The sequence below is a fragment of the Myotis daubentonii genome, chromosome 17 (genome assembly GCF_963259705.1).
Source record: "Myotis daubentonii chromosome 17, mMyoDau2.1, whole genome shotgun sequence".
NCBI classification, from domain to species: Eukaryota; Metazoa; Chordata; class Mammalia; order Chiroptera; family Vespertilionidae; genus Myotis; species Myotis daubentonii.
Genome location: NC_081856.1, coordinates 10,555,543 through 10,576,037, shown reverse-complemented (window position 1 = coordinate 10,576,037; position 20,495 = coordinate 10,555,543). Strand labels below are relative to the sequence as shown.

At 43.0% G+C, this 20,495-nt stretch overlaps 1 protein-coding gene across 2 annotated transcripts in view; it reads left to right on the top strand.

Moving 5' to 3' along the window:
* The window catches only part of FER1L6 (fer-1 like family member 6), a 129,946-nt gene that overhangs the window by 37,280 nt on the left and 72,171 nt on the right, over positions 1-20,495 (top strand). For both annotated transcript variants that reach the window (XM_059672789.1, XM_059672788.1), the window contains 6 exons: positions 192-384; positions 4,287-4,639; positions 9,718-9,826; positions 10,527-10,710; positions 16,934-17,054; positions 17,643-17,743. In XM_059672789.1, the coding sequence (XP_059528772.1) occupies positions 192-384; positions 4,287-4,639; positions 9,718-9,826; positions 10,527-10,710; positions 16,934-17,054; positions 17,643-17,743 (1,061 nt within the window). The remainder of the gene's footprint in view (positions 1-191; positions 385-4,286; positions 4,640-9,717; positions 9,827-10,526; positions 10,711-16,933; positions 17,055-17,642; positions 17,744-20,495) is intronic.

Below are 20,495 nucleotides of genomic sequence, written 5' to 3'. Positions count from 1 at the left end.
TGGCACAGTGTCAGGCGCAGAGTAGGACATCAGTAATGTTCGCTGGGTGTAACTGATTTTCACGGGTGTTGGGTGGAGCAAGGTTCCTAGTTTTTAAGAACTCACTTCATATTTCCAGCAGGTTTGATGAGTTTTCCTGGGTGAGTCATGTTTTGTTCCCATGGCTCCCATTCTCCTGGCTTTGTTTTTAGGGGCGAACCACGGTGCAGAAGAATTGTGCCGATCCCGTGTGGCATGAACAGGTGATCTTCAAGGAAATGTTCCCTCCCTTGTGTCGGAGGGTGAAAATCCAGGTGTGGGACGAAGGCAGCGTGAACGATGTTGCGCTGGCAACCCATTTCATTGACCTGAAGAAAATCTCCAATGAACAGGAGGGAGATAAAGGTAAAGCCTCACGTGTCTGATTTGGACACAGCGCCCAGACGTGATTGAATTGGAGCCCTCATCTGTTAAGTGAGAGGCTTAGAGCAGGCACTGTGTTAGGCCCTTCCTGTTCTGTGTGGTCTCTGGTTTGGATTGGTTCAGGGCAGAAGATGGAGCCAGACTCGGGAGCCTGGAGGCCTGTTCGCCATCCCAGGTCTTTCATGAGCTTCATTATGTGTCCTCAAGGCAGTCACTCCCTCTCCCTGGGCCTTAGGTTTCTTAATTGAAAAATGAAGTGTTTAGAGTAGATCAGAGGTGGGAAAACTATGGTCCATGGGCCACGTCTGGCCTGACACATATGTTTGCATGGCTCATAAGCTAGAAATGGCTTTTCCATGTTTAAGTGATTCCCCCGAATTGTGCCTCCAACTCACTGGTGAGAGCAGGGGAGCAGGAGTAGGGCAGGGAGGCGCTGCCAACAGTGCACTCAAGGGCCAGGGAGGGACAGAGTCCCAGCTCATCCACTGAGTCGGTCGAAAGCTTCCACCCACTATAAAGCTCTTTATGCACAAAACCTAAATCAGTAGGTGATGATTCTCTAAATACCCCAACAACATTCCCTCCTTTCAGTCCTAAGGCAATCTTTCTCTGCACTACTAATCTGTGCTAATTGATGTATATGTTTGTGTGTGTGTGTGTGTGTGTGTTGTGTGTGTGTGTGCGCGCGCGCGCTTATGCACATATACTGAGTGGCCAGATTATTATGATCACCCCTTTAGTACTTCATTGACACTTCCCAAAATACTGAATATTGAAAACTTCCTAAGCAAAAACTCTCAAGGTTTTATTATTATTTGCATAACTAATTCACTTCATTGTACTGATGGGGTGGTCATAATAACCTGGCCACTCAGTGTACATATTGAAGGCTTGGCGTAAGCAGAGGTCAAGATCGCATTTTTGTGCCCCTCACAGAGCGACCCTGTTGGAAGGTCTCAATAAATATCTGTTACTTAACTCCTCATATTGCTGAACAGTGCCCCACAGGATGCTTCCTGCAGAAAGCACACTCGGCCTGTCTACAGATTTCTCAGCTAGGTGCAAACGGGTTTTACCCACAGCTTTCCAGGGACATCTTGATGGTGTTCAGGGAGATGTAGAACAGCGTTTAGAAAGTAGACATCAGGGGCCATAAAATGCTTCTATTCTTTTTAACACGATCCCTCTGCTTCTTAAAATTTACTCAATGGAAAGACAGGCTCTAGTTGATGGGGCTGCGGGGCAGAGAGAGGAAACATTTAGGCATAAAACTATGGATAACAGTAAAACAAAGGTAATTGCTAAGCACATGATGATGCATATATTTATTAAGAGTAATGGCTAATATTCTTGAGCTCTTAAGTGAAGCACTTAATAGACATTATCTTTTAATCCTAATAGATGAGATAGGGATTATTAGCATCTTCATTTCACAGATGAGGAAACTGAGGCATAGGGAAGTTATCAAACCTGTCTGAGGTCACACAGCTCAAAAAAGACAGAGCGGAGATTTGAGGCTTGAACCCAGGCTGTCAGGATTCAGGGTGGCCATGTTGTACCGCCTGGATAAAAGGAACATTCTGTTGTCAAGGAGATGTTCACATAGATACTGTGTCTTTTCTCGGACGTTATGTATTAAGAAAGGAAGATACTTATGCTAATAGCAAATTACAATCCTGAGGTCTTTTCAGTTCTATGTTTAGAACATATCTCAGAATATTTACTTCTCTCAGTCTCCAGTACCATCATCCTAGAAGCCACCGATGTCTTCCATTTTGATGATGATGTGTGGTCCCCAAACCAGTTTGCCAACATCCATTCTTACACTCAATTCACATAGCACCCACACTGAATTTTTAAAAATTTTATTGATTTCAGAGAGGAAGGAAAAGGGAGAGAGAGAGAGAGAGAGAGAGAGAGAGAGAGAGAGAGAGAGAGAGAGAGAGAGAACGAACCATCAGTGATGAGAGAATCATTGATTGGCTGCCTCCTGCATGTCCCAAACTGGGGATTGAGCCCACAACACGGGCATGTGCCCTGAGCCACTCTGGGCGGGCATCAGACTGATCTTAAAACACACATCCAATTATGTTATATCTTTACTTAAATCCCTCTAAGATATTCCCATAATTTCTAGAGTAAAGAGCTTGTCAGGGCCCCCAAACCTGCTCACCTGTCCAAACTCATCTCACACAGCTTGCTCTCTGGACTCAAGCCACTCTGGCTTTCTTTTGCAGCTTCTTCTGTCTCCTTTCCGGAGGACATACGCTTTCCCTCTGCCTAGAAATCTCTCTTTTCTCTCCTGTCTCTCTCTCTGCCTAACTCCTCTCCGTGCTGTATCAGCCTGTTGTTTGTTCTTGCAGCACAAGGTATATCTTTTTCATAACATCTACAATGTAAACATTTGTTTAATGTATGTATTTTCCTTATTCTTCACTCGGCTCTATGTTTAGAGTCTAGCACAGGGGTGGGCAAACTTTTTGACTTGAGGGCCACAATGGGTTCTTAAACTGGACTGGAGGGCCGGAACAAAAGCATGGATGGAGTGTTTGTGTGAACTAATATAAATTCAAAGTAAACATCATTACATAAAAGGGTACGGTCTTTTTTTTCAATAGTTTCATTCATTTCAAACGGGCCGGATCCGGCCCGTGGGCCGTAGTTTGCCCACGGCTGGGCTAGCATGGTGCCTGGTGAATTTGATCAACGGATGAAAGAGACCAGGATGCACATCAACATACATAGATGATTTCTTTTTCTTTTTCCCTTTTTTAAAAAAAGTATTTATTGTTGGGGGTATTACAGATGTCCCTCTTTTCCCCTCCCATTACTGCCTCCACCCAGCTCCTGCCCTGCCCCAGGCCTTCTCCACCCTATTGTCTGTGGCCATAGGTACTGCATATAAGATCTTCGGTTAATCTCTTCCCACTTCCCCCCCCTACCCTTTCCTTCTGAGATTTGTCAGTATGTTCCATGTTTTCATGCCTCTGGTTCTAAAGGGTGTCCCAAAATTCACGCAAGAAGTAATTTTGATAGAAAACACAGGCTTATCATTAAAAATTATAAATTTTTTATTGATTCATAGAGGATACAGTATAGGGTTATGTATGGAATAATGTATCAGGTAAATGGCCTCCACGGCTTTGCTGGCACATACGCACTCTTTTGTTATTGCCTGAGCAGCCACATTTTCGAAGAAGAATGGTCCGATAATGCCTCTAGCCCAAAATCTGCACCAAACGGTGACACGTTGTGGATGCATTTGTTTCTCAACAATCACTCGTGGATTTTCTCAACCCCAAATGTGACAATTTTGTCGATTAACCAAGCCATCAAGGTGGAAATGAGCCTCATCGAAATTCATCAGGTTATTTTATTCATCAGGTTATTTTGTTCATTAGATTCCTAGTTCATTTATTTCAATTTTTAGATTCAACTGTTGATAGATACGTATTTATTGCCATTTTATTGTTCATATTTTTTATCTTTTTTCTTTCTCGTCTTCTTTCTCAAAGAATATCCTTCAACATTTCATGTAACACTGGTTTGGTGGTGATGAACTCGTTTAGCTTTTTCTTGTCTGTGAAATTCTTTATCTGACCTTCAATGCTAATTGATAGCTTTGCTGGGTAGAGTAATCTTGGTTGTCATAAGATTATTTCAACTGTGAACAAGTGTAGACATTTGCATGGAAGAAAGACTAGAAAGAAATATAGCAAAATGATAACTATGACTATTTATTGGTGATAACATAGACTGTAAATATTTTCTCTTGTCTTTTCTGTATATCGTGTATTTCTAAGTGAATGTGCACAACTTTCATAAAACAAAAAATAATCAAGTTGTAAACATAACCACACAACTAAAGTTTGGGATCTTTTTAGGCTTTCTACCTACCTTCGGACCTGCCTGGATTAACCTGTATGGCTCACCCAGGAACCACAGTCTGATGGACGACTACCAGGAAATGAATGAAGGCTTTGGAGAAGGCGTGTCATTCAGGGGCAGAATTTTGGTGGAAATTGCTGTGGAAATCCTCTCGGGAGGGGCACAGGAGTCTAAATTTTCCAAGGCACTCAAGGACCTCAAGTTGTCTTCAAAGGACAAAGACTCCAAATCTTCCAAAGGCTCAAGTAAAGACAAGGGTGACAAAACGGACAGTGGAAAACCCCAGCAGGCTTCAGACAAAACCAACTCCACCGAGGTCGAGGTGGAGCCTTTCGATGTACCCCCAGAGGTAAGTCTGAACTCGCCTGTGAGGTAAAGCCAAAGAGGAGCAGCCCCTGCCACAGGTCCCCAGAGGCCCGCGGAGCTCTCACTCCCCCTGCACATGTGTGTTGGCTCAGTCTCATTTTCCGGGGCAGATCCTCTGCCTCTTCCTGCACACATCACGCCCACCTGCTGCTGATAAATTCCTTTGGTGTCTCCCCAAGCACAATTCCCATAGAAACCAAAGTAAAAGAGAAATAAAAGTTCTCTGGAGGAGCTGGTGGGAGTGGGTGGTGGGTGATCAACTGAACTATATATGTGGCCTGTTTTGTTCAGCTTTGTTTTTAGCTCAGCCATGCTGTGGATGGGAGGTAATGTGGGAGAAGGAATGAGAGGAGGAAGCGTGGGTGACAAACTGGGACACAAGACATTGAGAAACCTCTTCCCTTGCCCAAGCCTGCGGGGAAATCACAACTCAGGAAAATACGTATCTTTGCTTATTGACATGAAGCACATTAGCATTTTCCAGCCTGGTTCTGTTATGGAAAAGAAATCTTGGGCTTCAGGATGCACACAAACTGTGAATAACCTCTCAACTGTTTAGTTTAGCAACAGTACTTCATAGTTTAAACAAATGAGAGAACTTTCTGTTTTGTTAGTAGCAGAGGTGGGTGGATCGCAGCTCTGTCTGGATGGTTCTGCCTCTGGGACTGTGTTTCTCAGATCAACCAGACAATCATTTCAGGTGGGGAGGGGAGGTGATGGTGGGTCCCCCAGAGCTGTGCTTTCCTAGGAAAGTCTAGACAGACTGAAGGATTGTAGCATGTGGGTGACCTTAGCCTGGGAAGATCCACTTATTTTTACTGCTGGGATCTAATGAATCTTAAGAAACTGTCGGGGAGAGGTTGGAGCACATGCTTGGAAATATTGGGGGTTGGTTCTATTCATGTCTCTGATACTAATAACACCTCTTCGTGTTTCAGTTTGGTCATCAACAAAATGGGGTAGTAATAGTCCCTCTCTGATAGGCATCCCCTATCAGATAAGTGGGGGTGAGTGAGGGGAATGCTTGCAAAATGCAGAGCAGAGCTCTTAGCAATGCTGGTTTGCTCCCACCACCCGTGGGCAGCCATTTAGAGCTCTCTACCCCATTGTTGGTGACTTAATTTTGAGTATTTTGTCAGCTTCCCCAGCCCTCCCTCTGAAATTATATGTTGGGAAATACTCTCTGGAAATGTGTACTGTTAGTTTGTTAAAAATGACATTGCCTTGAGGTGATTGTGTTTCTTGAGAATATATGCCAACTTTGGAAACTGGGCTTTTTTGGACTTTGCCAGAAATTGTGGGTAGTTTAGTAGCCACCTAAGCTGATAGCCCCAAGTCTGACCCTGTGTCAGTATTTCCTGCTGTTCAGACTGGCCACTCTTTTCTAAACAGGGATTGCCACGTGGAAAAACACTGCCTTTGTTTGAATCTTTGGGCAAGTGACTTAAGCTTCTGATGCTTTATTCCAATAATAACCTCTACTTTATAGGCTCATACAGAGGATTTGATGAATTAACACATGCAAAGTACTTAGAACAGAGACTGACCCATAGTAAGTGCTCAGTAAATATTAGTCACATCGAACAGATATTTTAATCTTTCACGGGACTGCAGTGTCCTCATCTTTAAATGGGTATAATAAAATATCTCCCTCCCAGGGTAGTTATGAGAATTACATGCTATAATGTAGGTAAAGTTCTTAATACCGCATCTGACACATAATAGCAGCTTGGTAAACATTGCCATCATTATTTTTCCAGCTCAGGGAGTCGAGATATGCTTCCAGAAGCAAGAGCCATTTGAGCTGAGCCTTGAAGGATGGGTAGGCTTAAGACATGAATTCTAAGCTGTTGAAATACGTGTCATGACTACCATTTGTAGCACGTACACATGTAAGTTTCATACTCCTAGGTGCTCCACATGGATGATCTCGTTTCCCCTGTAGGCCCCATTGTGATGGTTAGCTCACAGGCAAGGAAAGTGACACCTGGAGAGTGGACATGACTGGCCCAAAGTCCACCAGCTGGGAAGTAGCAGAGTTGGGATTTGAAGAGGGTTTGTCTAGCTATGGAGCCTGCTGTCCCTCTTCCAGGCCACATGGCCTACATTCCCTCCAGGTCTCTGAGTAATTTTTGCCCTCCTCCCAGAGAGTAAACCTGGCCCCAGGAAGGTGAGATAAGTGGCTGGTTTACAGCCAGTGGACACAATGGCAGAAGATGGGAGGGGTGTGTGCTCTGTGACTAAGATCCAGCACTGGACCCCCACCCTGTCCGGCATTTTCTGGTCAACAGAGACAGTTCCTGCTGATGCTGAGAGCACAGGAGGCTCCTGTGTGAAGGAAGGGGTGACCTCCACCTAATGGTGTGGAAACCCTTTGGCTCTCTGAGAGTCGGGGTTTGAAGTTCTTGATTGAATGAGGCTCTTTAAACTCTGAAACCACAACTGCATTGATCCTTAGAGGAATCTTACTGATTTTTTCTATTGAGTTTAATAAATCCAATCACAAAACCAGGAAGCACAGATTACATGATTCCGGCTCATTCAGCCTCTTTGCTCAGAAATGTGATGCTGTGTCATCCGTCCCAGCAACATCTGCTCCTGAGGCATCAGCCTGTTCCATGTCAATAGGAGTCATTTGTAAATAGCTGTGTGCTATCTTGGGATGGCTCCTGTGTGAGAAACTGGCATAAGTGGAGCCATGTTAGATTGGAGTCAGGGCAGCCATTCCAGAGGAACTGCCTCATACGTCTTATTCCTTGAAACTTTGCAAAGTGTGAACTTGGCAAAATAACCTTGGGACTGGGCCAGAGCTGCAGTGCCTTCCAAACAACTGTTTGTGGAGCTAACAGGCAAGCAGACCCCTTACCACAAGGCTGAAAATTGTAGGCATCCTTAAGAATCAGTAACCAGTCATGTACGGCTAAAGAGTAACATAAGTTATTTGCACCAATAGAAATTCCTTTCTTCTATTCATGTGATTATTTCCCTTCTCTTTCTCTTAAAAACCCCTGCCTTTTCCCTGTAATTGGAACACTGTTTGGGTTTCTGTCTGAGTCAGTGCTTCCCCACATTGCCATTCTTCTGGATCTCAAATAAGCACTGTTGCCTCTCACTTTGCATTTCTATTTTTAGGTTAACACCTGTCACAGTCTAGTGTTTCAGAATGCAGGCTGCTGGAGAAGGCAGCCTCAGTGGAGACCAGGTCTCACATCTTGGCTGTCTTTAACTTGCTGTGTGATCTTAGCAAGCCAGCCCCTTACTGTCTCTCTGAGCTTTAGTTTATTCGGGTAAAAGGTGGAGGTTGGAGCAGATGAACTCTAAGGCTGTTTTCAGTGTAAAAGCAATTTATATAGTTGTGCTTCTGGGCCCTGCACCCTCACAGAGCAACCACAGTGCATATAGCCCACCCTGTGTGCACTTGACTGCCTAACCCTCTACCCCTTTTATCTGGGAATAAAGTCTGACTTTGAGTTAGCACATGTTTAGAATTCAGAGAGCACTGGATCTGTGATCGGAATACTTGGGAAAGTTACTAACTCAGCCTCAAGCTCTGTATTCTCAATTCCCTTATCTGTACAATAGGAATGATCCAGATGTTGATCTCTCAGGGTTGTTAAGAGGAACACATATAATGCATGTGACCACCCTGTATAATCCATAAAACTATGCTCAAATGTAGGGGTTTAATCCTATGCCTGAGTATCTCATCTTTGGTTTTCTGTTTTCTAAATGCCTACCCACCTGAAGGTGATTCCATATTTCTATTTCACAATAGCATCTTAGAAAGATAATATGCCCAAGCTTATGTTTTAAAATAAAAGGATGTTCATCAATAGACAATTGGATAAAGAAGATGTTATATAAGAAGAGCATATATATATATATATATATATATATATATATATATATATATATAATGTGTGTGTGTATATATATATATATATATATATATATATATATATATATATCATGGAATGTTACTTGGTTATAAAAAGGAATAAAATCTTATGACTTGTGACAACATGAATGGACCTAAAGGGTATTATGCTAAGTGTAATAAGTCAGAGAAAGACAAATACCATATGATTTCACTTATATGTGGAATCTAATGAACAAAATAAACAAACAAAATTAAAACAGACTCATAGATATAGAGAGCAGACTGATGGTTGCCAGAAGGGACAGGAGCTGGGGAACTGGGTGAAAAAGGTGAAGGAATTAAGAAGTACAAATTAGCAGTTGCAAAATACCACAGAGATGTAAACTATAGTTAATAATATTATAATAACTATGTATGGTGCCAGGTGGGCACTAGACTGATGGGGGGGTCACTTTGTAAATTATATAAATATCTAACCACTATGCTGTACACCTTAAATTAATCCTATATAATAAAAGTGTAGTATGGAGGTCGTCTGGGAGTTCGACCAGGGGGCGGGGTCAGCTGGGGGAAGGGAGGGAGTCCCCAGCCGGCAACCAGCAGCCTCTAGGGGTCCTACCAGTGCATGAATTGCATGCACTGGGCCTCTAGTATAAAATAATATTCAATGTCAACTGTAATTGAAAAATTATAAAAATAAATAGATAAATATCTTAAAGAGGACATTTTTATTGTAAGGTAGAAGCTCTGAGACTACATTCTAGATCAGCCATGGGCAAACTATGGCCCGCGGGCCGGATCCGGCCCGTTTGAAATGAATAAAACTAAAAAAAAAAGACCGTACCCTTTTATGTAATGATGTTTACTTTGAATTTATATTAGTTCACACAAACACTCCATCCATGCTTTTGTTCCGGCCCTCCGGTCCAGTTTAAGAACCCATTGTGGCCCTCGAGTCAAAAAGTTTGCCCACCCCTGTTCTAGATAAATGATTGAATTTGGATGTGCAATTTGCAGGTCCCGGTTCCTGCCTGTCTGATTAGAGGGAAAAGTGTGTGCCATTCCAGGCTGACACTGGGATTCAAATGCCTATGAATTCCCTGGACCTGCTTAGCATCAGCTTCCTAATGATAAAATATAAGGATCCAGGCCTATCTCATATATACTTTTTCTTTCTATAGATTGTACCAGAAAAATATGAGGAATTTTTACTCTTCGGAGCATTTTTTGAAGCCACCATGATTGACCGGAAGATTGGAGATAAACCCATTAGCTTTGAAGTTTCTATTGGTAAGTGCGGCCAAGCACAGTGCCTGGCACATGACATGGGCCATACAACCATTTCTTGAGAAAACAGTTAATAATTCCTTGTTTGCGCTTGTGTTTCTACATAAGGGATAGATTTATTTTCATACTTTAAAAAACATATTAAGAATATAGTTTGGATTCTGACAGATTTGGGTTAGTAAACCTGGTTCCATTATACTAGGCTCACTTAATTTCTCTGGGCCTCAGTTTCTTCATCTGTTAAATAGGAATAATGATAACTTCTCATAGAACTGTTGCAAGGGTTTCATGCATCAGTGCAGGCAGAGTGCCATGCATATAGTGGGTGCTGTTGTTATAACTCCCAGACATCTTTCTGGGCTGATGCACATTCTGGAAAAACGATTCCAAGATTGGATATTCCATCAGAGAAGGTCTTGATTCACATCTGGAAATATGTTTCAAAGAAAGAAATGGAGATGGAATCCAGTTAATTTGTAACTTAAGTAGTTTTTACAAATGAGGACATAGAATGGTTATAGATGGTGGCTCATTGTCATTGTCAGTCTGATTTCTTTGGTCTAACCATGCTCTTCCCACCTTCATACTGAGATCTTATTTCCCTGGTTGGGGAGGACATGAACTTGGGTCCCTTATGTCAAGCTGCCTGATTCTGCTTCTTGACTGACACCTGGCCCCTCTCCTCTTGCTACTGCCTCTGCAGGTAATTTTGGAAACTTGATTGATGGAGGCTCCCATCACGGGAATAAGAAGAAGTCAGCTGAGTCAGCTGAAGAAGACACCCTTCCGCTGCTGCAAGAGGGAGAAAGGGACACAGCGCAGGAGGTTGCCATCCCTATGGTCTCCACCACTCACCCAGAGAAGCCACTCGTGACAGAAGGAAACAGGTAGGAGATGGCAGAAGCAACAGTTTCTGACAGTGGGAGCCTGCCCAATTTCTGGGACTGTTAGTTTCCGTTCTTCCCTAAAACCAGAAACATTATTATTATTGTTAATCTCAGTTATGGGAGCAAGCATACGTCTGGCCATCATGGTAAGTGCCGCTCTCCTGAATCCTTCGTTTCATGTCAACAACTCTCCAAATGACACATCCAGGTAATCCACTTAAGGGCAGAGCAATGATGATGGTTATTAATGATCAGATCTGAAGTTCCCTTTATTCTAGAAGTTTGATGCATAACAGGAAGGAAGGCCAGAATTTAAAAATTCAATACAAACCCTATTAACAGTTATTATATTCATCTGAGTTCTGTGCTATTATGCAAACTCAATTTAGTGGCATTATTGAATACATCACTTCTTATTTTACTTTGACACAGTCCAACTGAAGAACTCAAAAAACGATTGTTAGCCACCAGAAAAGACTGTCAGAAAACAGCCGGCACCTACATGTACCCTCACTGAGCTCGAACCCATGTAAAATCTCAACATGCAAAGAGAAGTAAAATCATAGAATTCGGTTTTAAGAAAGTGGTTCAAGCACCAACCAAGGGATTTATGAGAATAGGGGAAGCCACACACAGTGAGAGACCTCTGTGTTCTGAGCCGTGCGCCGTGAACAAAGACTTCATGATCTGCAGGGACTCTCACAAGAGCACATTGCTCTTCTCGTTTACATGCAAGGAGGTTGGACCCACGTCACCAGAGCTCTTCACCCTCTGCTCTTCTCCATCTGGACTCTCTCTGGGCACAGACCCATGGCTCACTGACCACTATTAGGAAAACCAGGATTCGATCTATTTCCCCAGACAGCCTTCTTTCCTGGCACAGATGCAAACCGATCCCCTGGGCATCCCACAAATTCTTCACCAGGCTCATGGTCTACGCAGACAACGTTGCTTCTCTTCCCATCTTTCCTATCTCATAGACTGGTCCTCCCACCCTCTGAGTCCTTTTAATCACAAAATTGTCCTTATCTTTTTCCTTCCTACCCACATCCAATCAGCAATAAAGTATGATCAATTCTATTTCTTAAATATTTCCTATATCTCTTGCCATTTCTTAATTCAGTGAGTTGGCATCTTTATCTGGATTATTTAAAAACCATTATCTGGCTTGAATGTTCTTCAAGAAACTTACCAAACTATCTCTCTGAACCAGTGACTCCCCATTTGGCATCATCCATGGGTGGCCAGTGGCTTTCAGGATTAATTTCAGAGGCCATAACTTGGTTATTCAATGCCTATCTACTTCTCTGCCAACATCTTCAGTCACTTCCCAAACTCCACGTTTCCTCCAGCCATACAATGGCCCTGGCAGTTCCCCAAACTGCTGCTTCTCGTCTTTCTAAACATGCTCTTCCCTTTGCCAGGCAACAAATCCCCTCCTCAGAACTGCTGGCTCCCATTAACCTTCAAGACAAAGACCAAGTTCCCTTTTCTGAATCCCAAGTCTGATTTGGACTTGACACTCACCTCCTCCAAGCACTGATGACACCGCATGAAGACATGTTCACTTGTCTGTGTCCCCGTTAGACTGAGCACTCTGAGGCAGGGCCTGTGCTATTCCCCGTGTTTCTGCTCCTCTCTGTGCCTGGCACGTATAGATGCTCATAACTGTTTCCAAATGAGTTAAGGAGTTGCTATAACTGGGTTGGGCATAGACTATTATGGAAGCAGAGAGAGGGGGGAGGGGGACTGACTACTCTGCCTATGGAGGAAGTGAAGATTTGGAAAGGTCACAGAAAAGGTGACATCCTAAAGAATGAGAAGGGGCTTAAGAAATGGAGAGAGAGTGTTTGGAAAAAAGTAGAAAGGAGTTAGTGAAAATAATCCTAATTGTTGTCCTCTCCCTTTTTAGCATGCCCCATGTTTTCTAAATCCTGTCCCTCTCATGGGGCCATCTCCCCCCTCCCATGGACCACCTTCCCCCTTCCCATAGACCATCTTCGTTGGGGCCTTTTTTGGGATCTCTGGCAGCCATACTTGGCTGTCCATCCTCCCTTACACACACCATAAAGAACCCCAAATTTCCCAGTCCCTTAATAGCTTCTCTGTCCATTTTTAAAACTGAGGATCTCAATGAGTGGATCCTATAACGGGATCTGAAGGTCTTCTCTGAAACTAATCAGAAATATTCTGCATTCTTTCACTGGGACCAGGTAGCAAGAACATCCCTCACCTTGTTGGACTAGCCTGTTGTTGACCATTGGTGACAGTGTCAGGGGATATAGTGTGGGAAGGTTAGGGAGGAGAGAGAGGTCTCAAGGCAACCTTGGATGGACCTTATATTAGTCTGAGCAGCTGGCTCGAGGAAACCAAAGTAAGTCATGCTAGTGTTTTGGGGCTTTCTGTATATTTCTCAGTCACTATATTGAGGGTCTGTCCACATAGTGGCACGCTAGGGTGGCAGCAACTAAATTGGAAGATCCTGTGTCTATAATAGACCCCTACATGCATGTGCACACATATACACACAATTTATTTGTCTGTTGCCTTCATTAAAATACCATCTTATAAGGGGTGGTTTAGCATAGCACTTAAAATACCATTGTGTGTTTGTTCTGGACTTTCCAGTTTTGCAAAGCACATGCATTCACATGAATTTATGTATTGGGCTGGGGCTCAGCAATGAGTTTGGAGCACAGACACCTAATGATGGGTCATCATTTGATTCTCGGATTCCAGGCCTACCCTTGACCAAAGTCACAAGGCTGGTCGTGTGTCAGGGCAGCCATTCAAACTGGCAGCCTTCTCTTTCCACTGGCAACGTGGTGCCCTCCCATCTGCTATCTTCCATCTGCACTGTAATTTACCTGAGAAACCTAGACCCAGTGAGACCAGGAGACCCTTGGAACCAAAGAGACAAAGGCCTTGAACATCATTAGCACAAAGAAACCTTGGAACAAAGCACAACATTGAGAGGGAATTTATTCAGCTGCAGGATTCTCAATGTGATAATTTTAAAAAGACATGCAAGCAGTTTGGTTCTAACCCCTTTAATTTTTTTTGTTTTCTTGTTGTAATAACAACCTGAGTTTCTGCCAAGAATTTCTTTGGCTTCTCTTATGAATGGGCTCCTGCTAGTTTATTGTCTGCAGAACAGACCATGGGGCATGATTTCCAAAGAAATTGGGGTTGGAGAGCTAAAAAGAACAGTCATGCATTCCTTCAGGCGAAAGTTCTCTTTTGCTTATTGGGATGAAAACCTCTCCTGTCTGCAGTCTCATCCTGTTAACTGTTTTTTGTTTTGTTTTTTTAGATTTTTTAAAAATTAAATCTTTATTGTTCAGATTATTACATTAGTTGCTCTTTTTTCCCACCATAGCTCCCCTCCACCCAGTTCCCACCCCACCCTCCGCCCTCACTCCCCACCCACTGTCCTCATCCATAGGTGCACGATTATTGTCCAATCTCTTCCCTCACCCCACACCCCTTTCCCCATCCCCAAGAATAGTCAGTCCATTCCCTTTCTATGTCCCTGATTCTATTACAATCGCCAGTTCATTCTGTTCATCAGATTATTTATTCCCTTGTTTTTTAGATTCACTTGTTGATAGATGTGTATTTGTTGTTCATAATTTGTATCTTTACCTTTTTCTTCCTCTTCCTCTTCTTAAAGGATACCTTTCAGCATTTCATATAATCCTGGTTTGGTGGTGATGAACTCCTTTAGCTTTTCCTTATCTGTGAAGCTCTTTATCTGGCCTTCACTTCTGAATGATAGCTTTGCTGGATAAAGTAGTCTTGGTTGTAGGTTCTTGGTATTCATCACTTTGACTATTTCTTGCCACTCTCTTCTGGCCTGCAAAGTTTCTGTTCAGAAATCAGCTGACAGTCGTATGGGTACTCCCTTGTAGGTAACTGATTTTATTTCTCTTGCTGCTTTTAGGATTCTCTCTTTGTCTTTTGCTCTTGGCATTTTAATTATGATGTGTCTTGGTGTGGTCCTCTTTGGATTCCTTTTGTTTGGGGTTCTCTGCGCTTCCTGGACCTGTAAGTCTATTTCTTTCACCAGGGGGAAGTTTTCTGTCATTATTTCTTCAAAGAGGTTTTCAATATCTTTCTCTCTCTCTTCTTCTGGCACCCCTATAATTGTGATGTTGGTACGCTTGAAGCTGTCCCAGAGGCTCCTTACACTATCTTCGTATTTTTGGATTCTTTTTTCATTTTGCTTTTCTGGTTGGGTGTTTTTTGCTTCTTCGAATTTCAAATCTTTGACTTGATTCTTGCGATCCTCTGGTCTGCTGTTGGGAGTCTGTATAATGTTCTTTATTTCAGTCAGTGTATGCTTAATTTCTAGTTGGTCCTTTATCACAACATCGAGGGTCTCATTAGATTTCTTGAGGATCTCACTACATTTATCGGTGGTCTCACCAGTCTTCTTGAAGATCTCACTACATTTATCGGCGGTCTCACCAGTCTTTTCGAGGGCCTTATTAAGTTTATTGGCGGCTTCTAGACAGTTCTTTAAAGACCTTAAAAGTGTAGTTTTGAACTCTATATCCAGCAGTTTGCTTTCCTCCAATTCTGTCGTTTGTGTCCTATTTCTTTGTCTCTTTATGCTTCGCTGTGTCGATAGAGTGCCTTTCTGTGCTAAGTGTCCCAATTACCTGAGGTAGACACTCTTGGTGCACCCCCTTGTGGGCTTTGTGCACAGTCTTGTTGTAATTAAGCCTTTATTGTTGTAGTTATCACTGTGAGGAATTGACCTCCAGGCCAATTGGCTGTAAGAATCAGCTGTGTCTGCAGTGGGAGAACTTCTGTGCTGGAGACACCCCTCTGGGGCTAGACTTGCTTCGATGGGGCTTTGGTGCTCACTGAGTCTGCCCCCTGAGTGTGTCTTTTATGGTTCCACGGAGCTGCAAACTGGATGGTCCCACTCTGATCTCTGGGCTTCCTGGCTCCTGGATCTCTAGGGAGGTGCTAATCTAGCCTTTGCCTGAGGCTATCCAGCAAAAGTTTCCCTGCAGGGCTTGGGCCGGGTGGGTCCCACGGGATCAACAGAACTGGGTTAGCAATTATGGCTGCCCTCAGTCTTGCCCTCAGAGGCTCTGCTTCTCAATGTCCCAGTAATCGCTGCAAGCCCCACGGAGAGAAAGCTGCCCTAGGGTTCTGAGCGATGCCAGACAGTCCCGCTTCTCCCGTATGAGTCTGGGTCCCTAGAGACTCGCCCGGAGCTGGAGCTCAGAGCCTGAGACTCCCTCCCGATTGAAAATAACAACCACACCCTCAGCCGCCAGCCCGCTCCGCATGCACTCCGCACCTTAGTACTTTACTTCAGCACTGCGCCTCCTCTGAGTCCCGGTATGTTTTTCTCTTTCCTCCTAGTTGTAGAACTTCCACTCAGCCAGCCTTCCTGTGGTTCTGGATGATGTCCGTTCCGTCTTTTAGTTGTATTTTTGAAGTGGTTGTTCGAGGCAGCAAACTCCCGTGTTTACCTATGCCGCCATCTTGGTTTCCCCCCTGTCTTTTCCTCATTTAAGCATACTCCACTGTCCCTCCTGCCCCCCCCCCCCCCAAATTCTCTTTGGTTCTGCATTTCCCCTTCTAGGTACTTTGACATCCCTCTTGTCCCTTCTTAGCCTAGTGAGTCACCTACATCATTAGCACTAATGCCTGGTAACAATAAATATTGGATGGATGGATGGGTGGATGGATGGATGGCAGGGAAGCCATGGGATACTGAAGTTTAGTTTGAGGCATATGCTTTTATCCTCATTAATAGTATTACCCTCTTACATTTCTCTAGCAGTTTCAGTTTACAAAATACATTTATATCTGTTATCTCACGTGATCCTTACACAGTGCCTAGCATATAGACATTAAAGGAATGATGTCAGTTTTTCCCCTTCTTTCCTCTCTCAGTTTAAAACCTTCCTCCTTGAAGAGGCTTGCTTGATAAATTCTGCCCTCTGTTGATCATTTCCAGTTTTTCCCTGAGTCTGATAGCAGTAGCTGTTGGTACCTCTCTTCTCCTCAGCCACATCACTGTTCATTGTTTATTGCTCATGAGTCCCCAAGTATAGGCTAAGGATGGAATTAATGATACTTTGATAGTTTTGTCACCACCCCTCGCCCACCCCACATAGAACATACAAAACATGAATCTGTGGCTGGAATTGCCTGAAAACACTTGAGTGCCAACTTACGTCCTAATATGTTTTCACAGAAATTACAACTACTTGCCATTTGAGGCCAAGAAGCCCTGCGTCTACTTCATCAGTTCCTGGGGAGACCAGACGTTTAGGCTGTACTGGTCCAACATGCTGGAGAAAATGGCAGACCTGCTGGTAGGTGACTGACAGGCCATGGAATTGATCATTGGGAACCTGGAGGCCAAAGGATTTTTTATCCACCCAGTAGAAGGTCTTGACCTTGTCTAAATACAAATAAATTGAAGTTGTTGATTTGGAGGACTCGTGGCCCCTCTTACCACATGGACCCAGAGGAATGAGAATACATTTTGCAAAATCCCTGGACTTTACATCAAACTATCTGAATTCAGATCCCTGCTCTGCTTCTTATTGGTGTAGGGCCTATGGTAGGCTGTTTTCCTAATCTCCAAAGAGCAGGGGATTGACAGTTCTCCCACAAAATTGATAGATCCTGGTTTCAACTAATGTAAAAGCCTAAATCCCTAACATGGTGGACAGTTTCCTACAAGTTCAGCCCGAATCCAGTTAAGAAAAGGAAAATTAAGAGTCATCATGCAGTAGTATTTTCCAGTTCAGATACAAGAAAACAGGGGAAATCTTCCTTCATTTCTAAAACAAACAAAAAAATAGCTATATATTATTTCTGGGGTGTTACAATCAATATCTCCACTACACTGTCTCATTCTCACCTCTCATTTATCCACCTCTGTGGTTTGTTTTCAGGAAGAAAGTATAGAAGAAGTGAAAGAATTGATCAAGATTTCAGAGGAAGCACCAGAGGAGAAAATGAAGACAGTGCTCAATGACTTCATCAGTCAAAGCAGGTACTAGCCGGCATGTGGGGTGCTGAACGTATATGGAATCAGCTTTTAATTATCTTAGAAAGGAGTCCATTTGCATGCATTCAGATGGGCATTTCAGTGTTCCATCTATCTTTATTTTGTTCAGTAATTTAGCTGGCACAAGTGGGATTACTTTTGCTTCCTAAAACATTAATAACTAAAATCTAAAGCAAAGGGAGAAAGAAAAGAGAAGATAAAAAAGACTTATTGCTGAAACTCTTTATGAAACAAGAAAAATGCCAGCAGTGTCCTGGCAGGGTGGTTCAGTCAGTTGGAGTGTTGTCCCGTTGTCCTGTACACCAAAAAAGTCGTGGGTTTGATCCCCGGTCAGGGCGCACACAGGAGGCAACTGAATGTTTCTCTCTCTCTCTCTCTCTCTCTCTCTCTCTCTCTCTCTCTCTCTCTCAACAATAAATATATCCTTGGATGAGGATTTTTAAAAAAGGAAAAAGAAAAATGCCAGCAGTGGTAGTGCCCAACGTGGTTTTTTTGCATTTAGTAAATACTCAACAATTATATTGACAATGAGATGAATAAGTTCTATCAAATACTGTTTAATAGAATTCATCATATAATACATTAATAGGAACAAATTAAGTCTACCAGACCTGAGGCCCTGAACCTAACTGTCCCTGATACCTGGGCTCCTGAGCATTAAAGAGAAAAAACCAACATGATATATAAAAATGTTAGTTACATGCAAACAAGCGGTTAGAATAAGATGGAACTTGGAGACATTGTAGAAAATAGGTCTACCTTTCACCTACCTTTCATTTAGCGCCAATATTCCACCTTGGTGTGGAAATTACCTAAAAATCGGTACAGTGGTCTGGCTCTTTTTCCAAGAGATGAATACAGAGATTCAAAAACAGGGTATCAGTTACTTATTACCGAATAACCAATAACCCTCAAATTTAGTGACTTAACACAGTATTTATTATCTCTGTTAATAGACTCAGTTCTATTGGCCATGAGTCCAGGTGTGGCATAGCTGGGTCCTTTGCTCAGAGCCCCTCACAGACTGAAGTCAAGGCACTGACTGGGTTATCTCAAGGCTCAGCTGGGAAGGATTTGCTTCCAAGATCGCTCACATGGTTATTTGTAGAATTCGGTTCTCAGACTGTTGGATTGAGGACTTCAGTTCCTTTGTAGTGGAGGGTTATAAATCAACCTCAATTCCTCACTACTTGGGCCTCTCCACCAGCTCTCACTACATGGCAGCTGACTTCATCAGAGTGAGCCAGCAAAGAGTCAGAGAGCGCGTGCCAGCAAGACGGGAGTCACGGTCTCCTCAGACCCAATCTTGGAAATGCATCCCATCACTTTCTTGCTATATTCTGTTATGAACAAGTCACTGGGTCCAGTGCACATTCTAAGGGAGGGATTACACAATGACAAGAATAGAGATGGAGATCTTCGGGGGTCATGTTAGATCTATCTGCCACACAAGGGCGCGCTTGGACTAGCTCTTGAAATTAAGTCAGGACTGGAGCAAAGATGAGAATCTGTCATAATGGAATTAATAGAAAAGGGGTGGCTATTCAGTTGCTGGAAGGAAAAAATGAGTAGATAGGGGATAGCGACATTCTGGTATTCTGTTTGATAAGTTCTGGATTTCCTAATCTCTCAACTATACAAGCATTTTTACTTAAAAAAGAAAAGAAAAGAAAAAAATATGTAGTATTTTTCTTTCTATTTTAATTTCTGTCATGTTTTTCATAGTAGAAGCAATATATATCAGTGCTACTCTTGCTGTGAGCTAAGTGCCACCTGCAATTCCTTTTAAGCATTATTTTTTAAATAAACAACTGTATTTTTAAAAAATGTTTTATTGATTTTAGAGAGAGAGGAAGGGAGGGATGAGAGAGCGAGAGAGGGAGAGAAACATTGATGTGAGAGAAAAACATGATTGACTGCCTCCTGTATGTCCCCTTACTGGGGATGGAGCCCACAACCCTGGTATGTGCCCTGACCAGGAATCAACTCAGCAACCTTTTGGTGCATGAGACGATGCTCAGCCAACTGAATAACACTGGCCAGGGCTTCTTTTAAGCATCTTTAAAAAGCTTTATGATCTCACATTTTCAGAAACTGTGGCAAATTAGTAGTTCAATAACTTTTCAGTATTGGGGGTTAGTTGGGATGATAATCATTCCTCTTTCAATTTCATAATCAATAGAAAAAAACATTCATGATGGTTGGACGGAGATGAAAATGTTAGTTTTATATTTGGTAAACCTGGATTTGAGAAAGCAACTTGGACCTGAGGTCATGGTGGGCTTCTTGGTCCCCCAAACCCATTCATGGTTGAGCAGCTGGTCCTTGAGGCTTCCCTGGGGAGGGAGAGACCATTTGCCATGTGGGGTGAGAAGGCTGCCCACAGCCAGCAGCAGCCTGGGTCTGACAAACGAAGGGTGAACAGAAACATGTGCTGTGGTCATTCACCCCCATTTTGATGAGGAAATAGTAATTTTTCCCCCTATGAAGAAGGGAGAGAGATGAGAAGTCAGAAGTGCCCCCCATATCTCCCTTGGCTGGTCCATCCTGGGAGGGTAGGGGAATGAAATTCCTAGTGCCTCTAGGAAAGGTAGACATGTGAAAACAAGACTCCCTCTACAAAATATAATGCTTTTAATTCTTTTTAAAAATTCAGAGAAAAATGTAACTTGACTATACACCCAAAGAGAATTCTACATGAGGCCTCCAATTGCAGCAGGCAGAGCATGGGGAGATG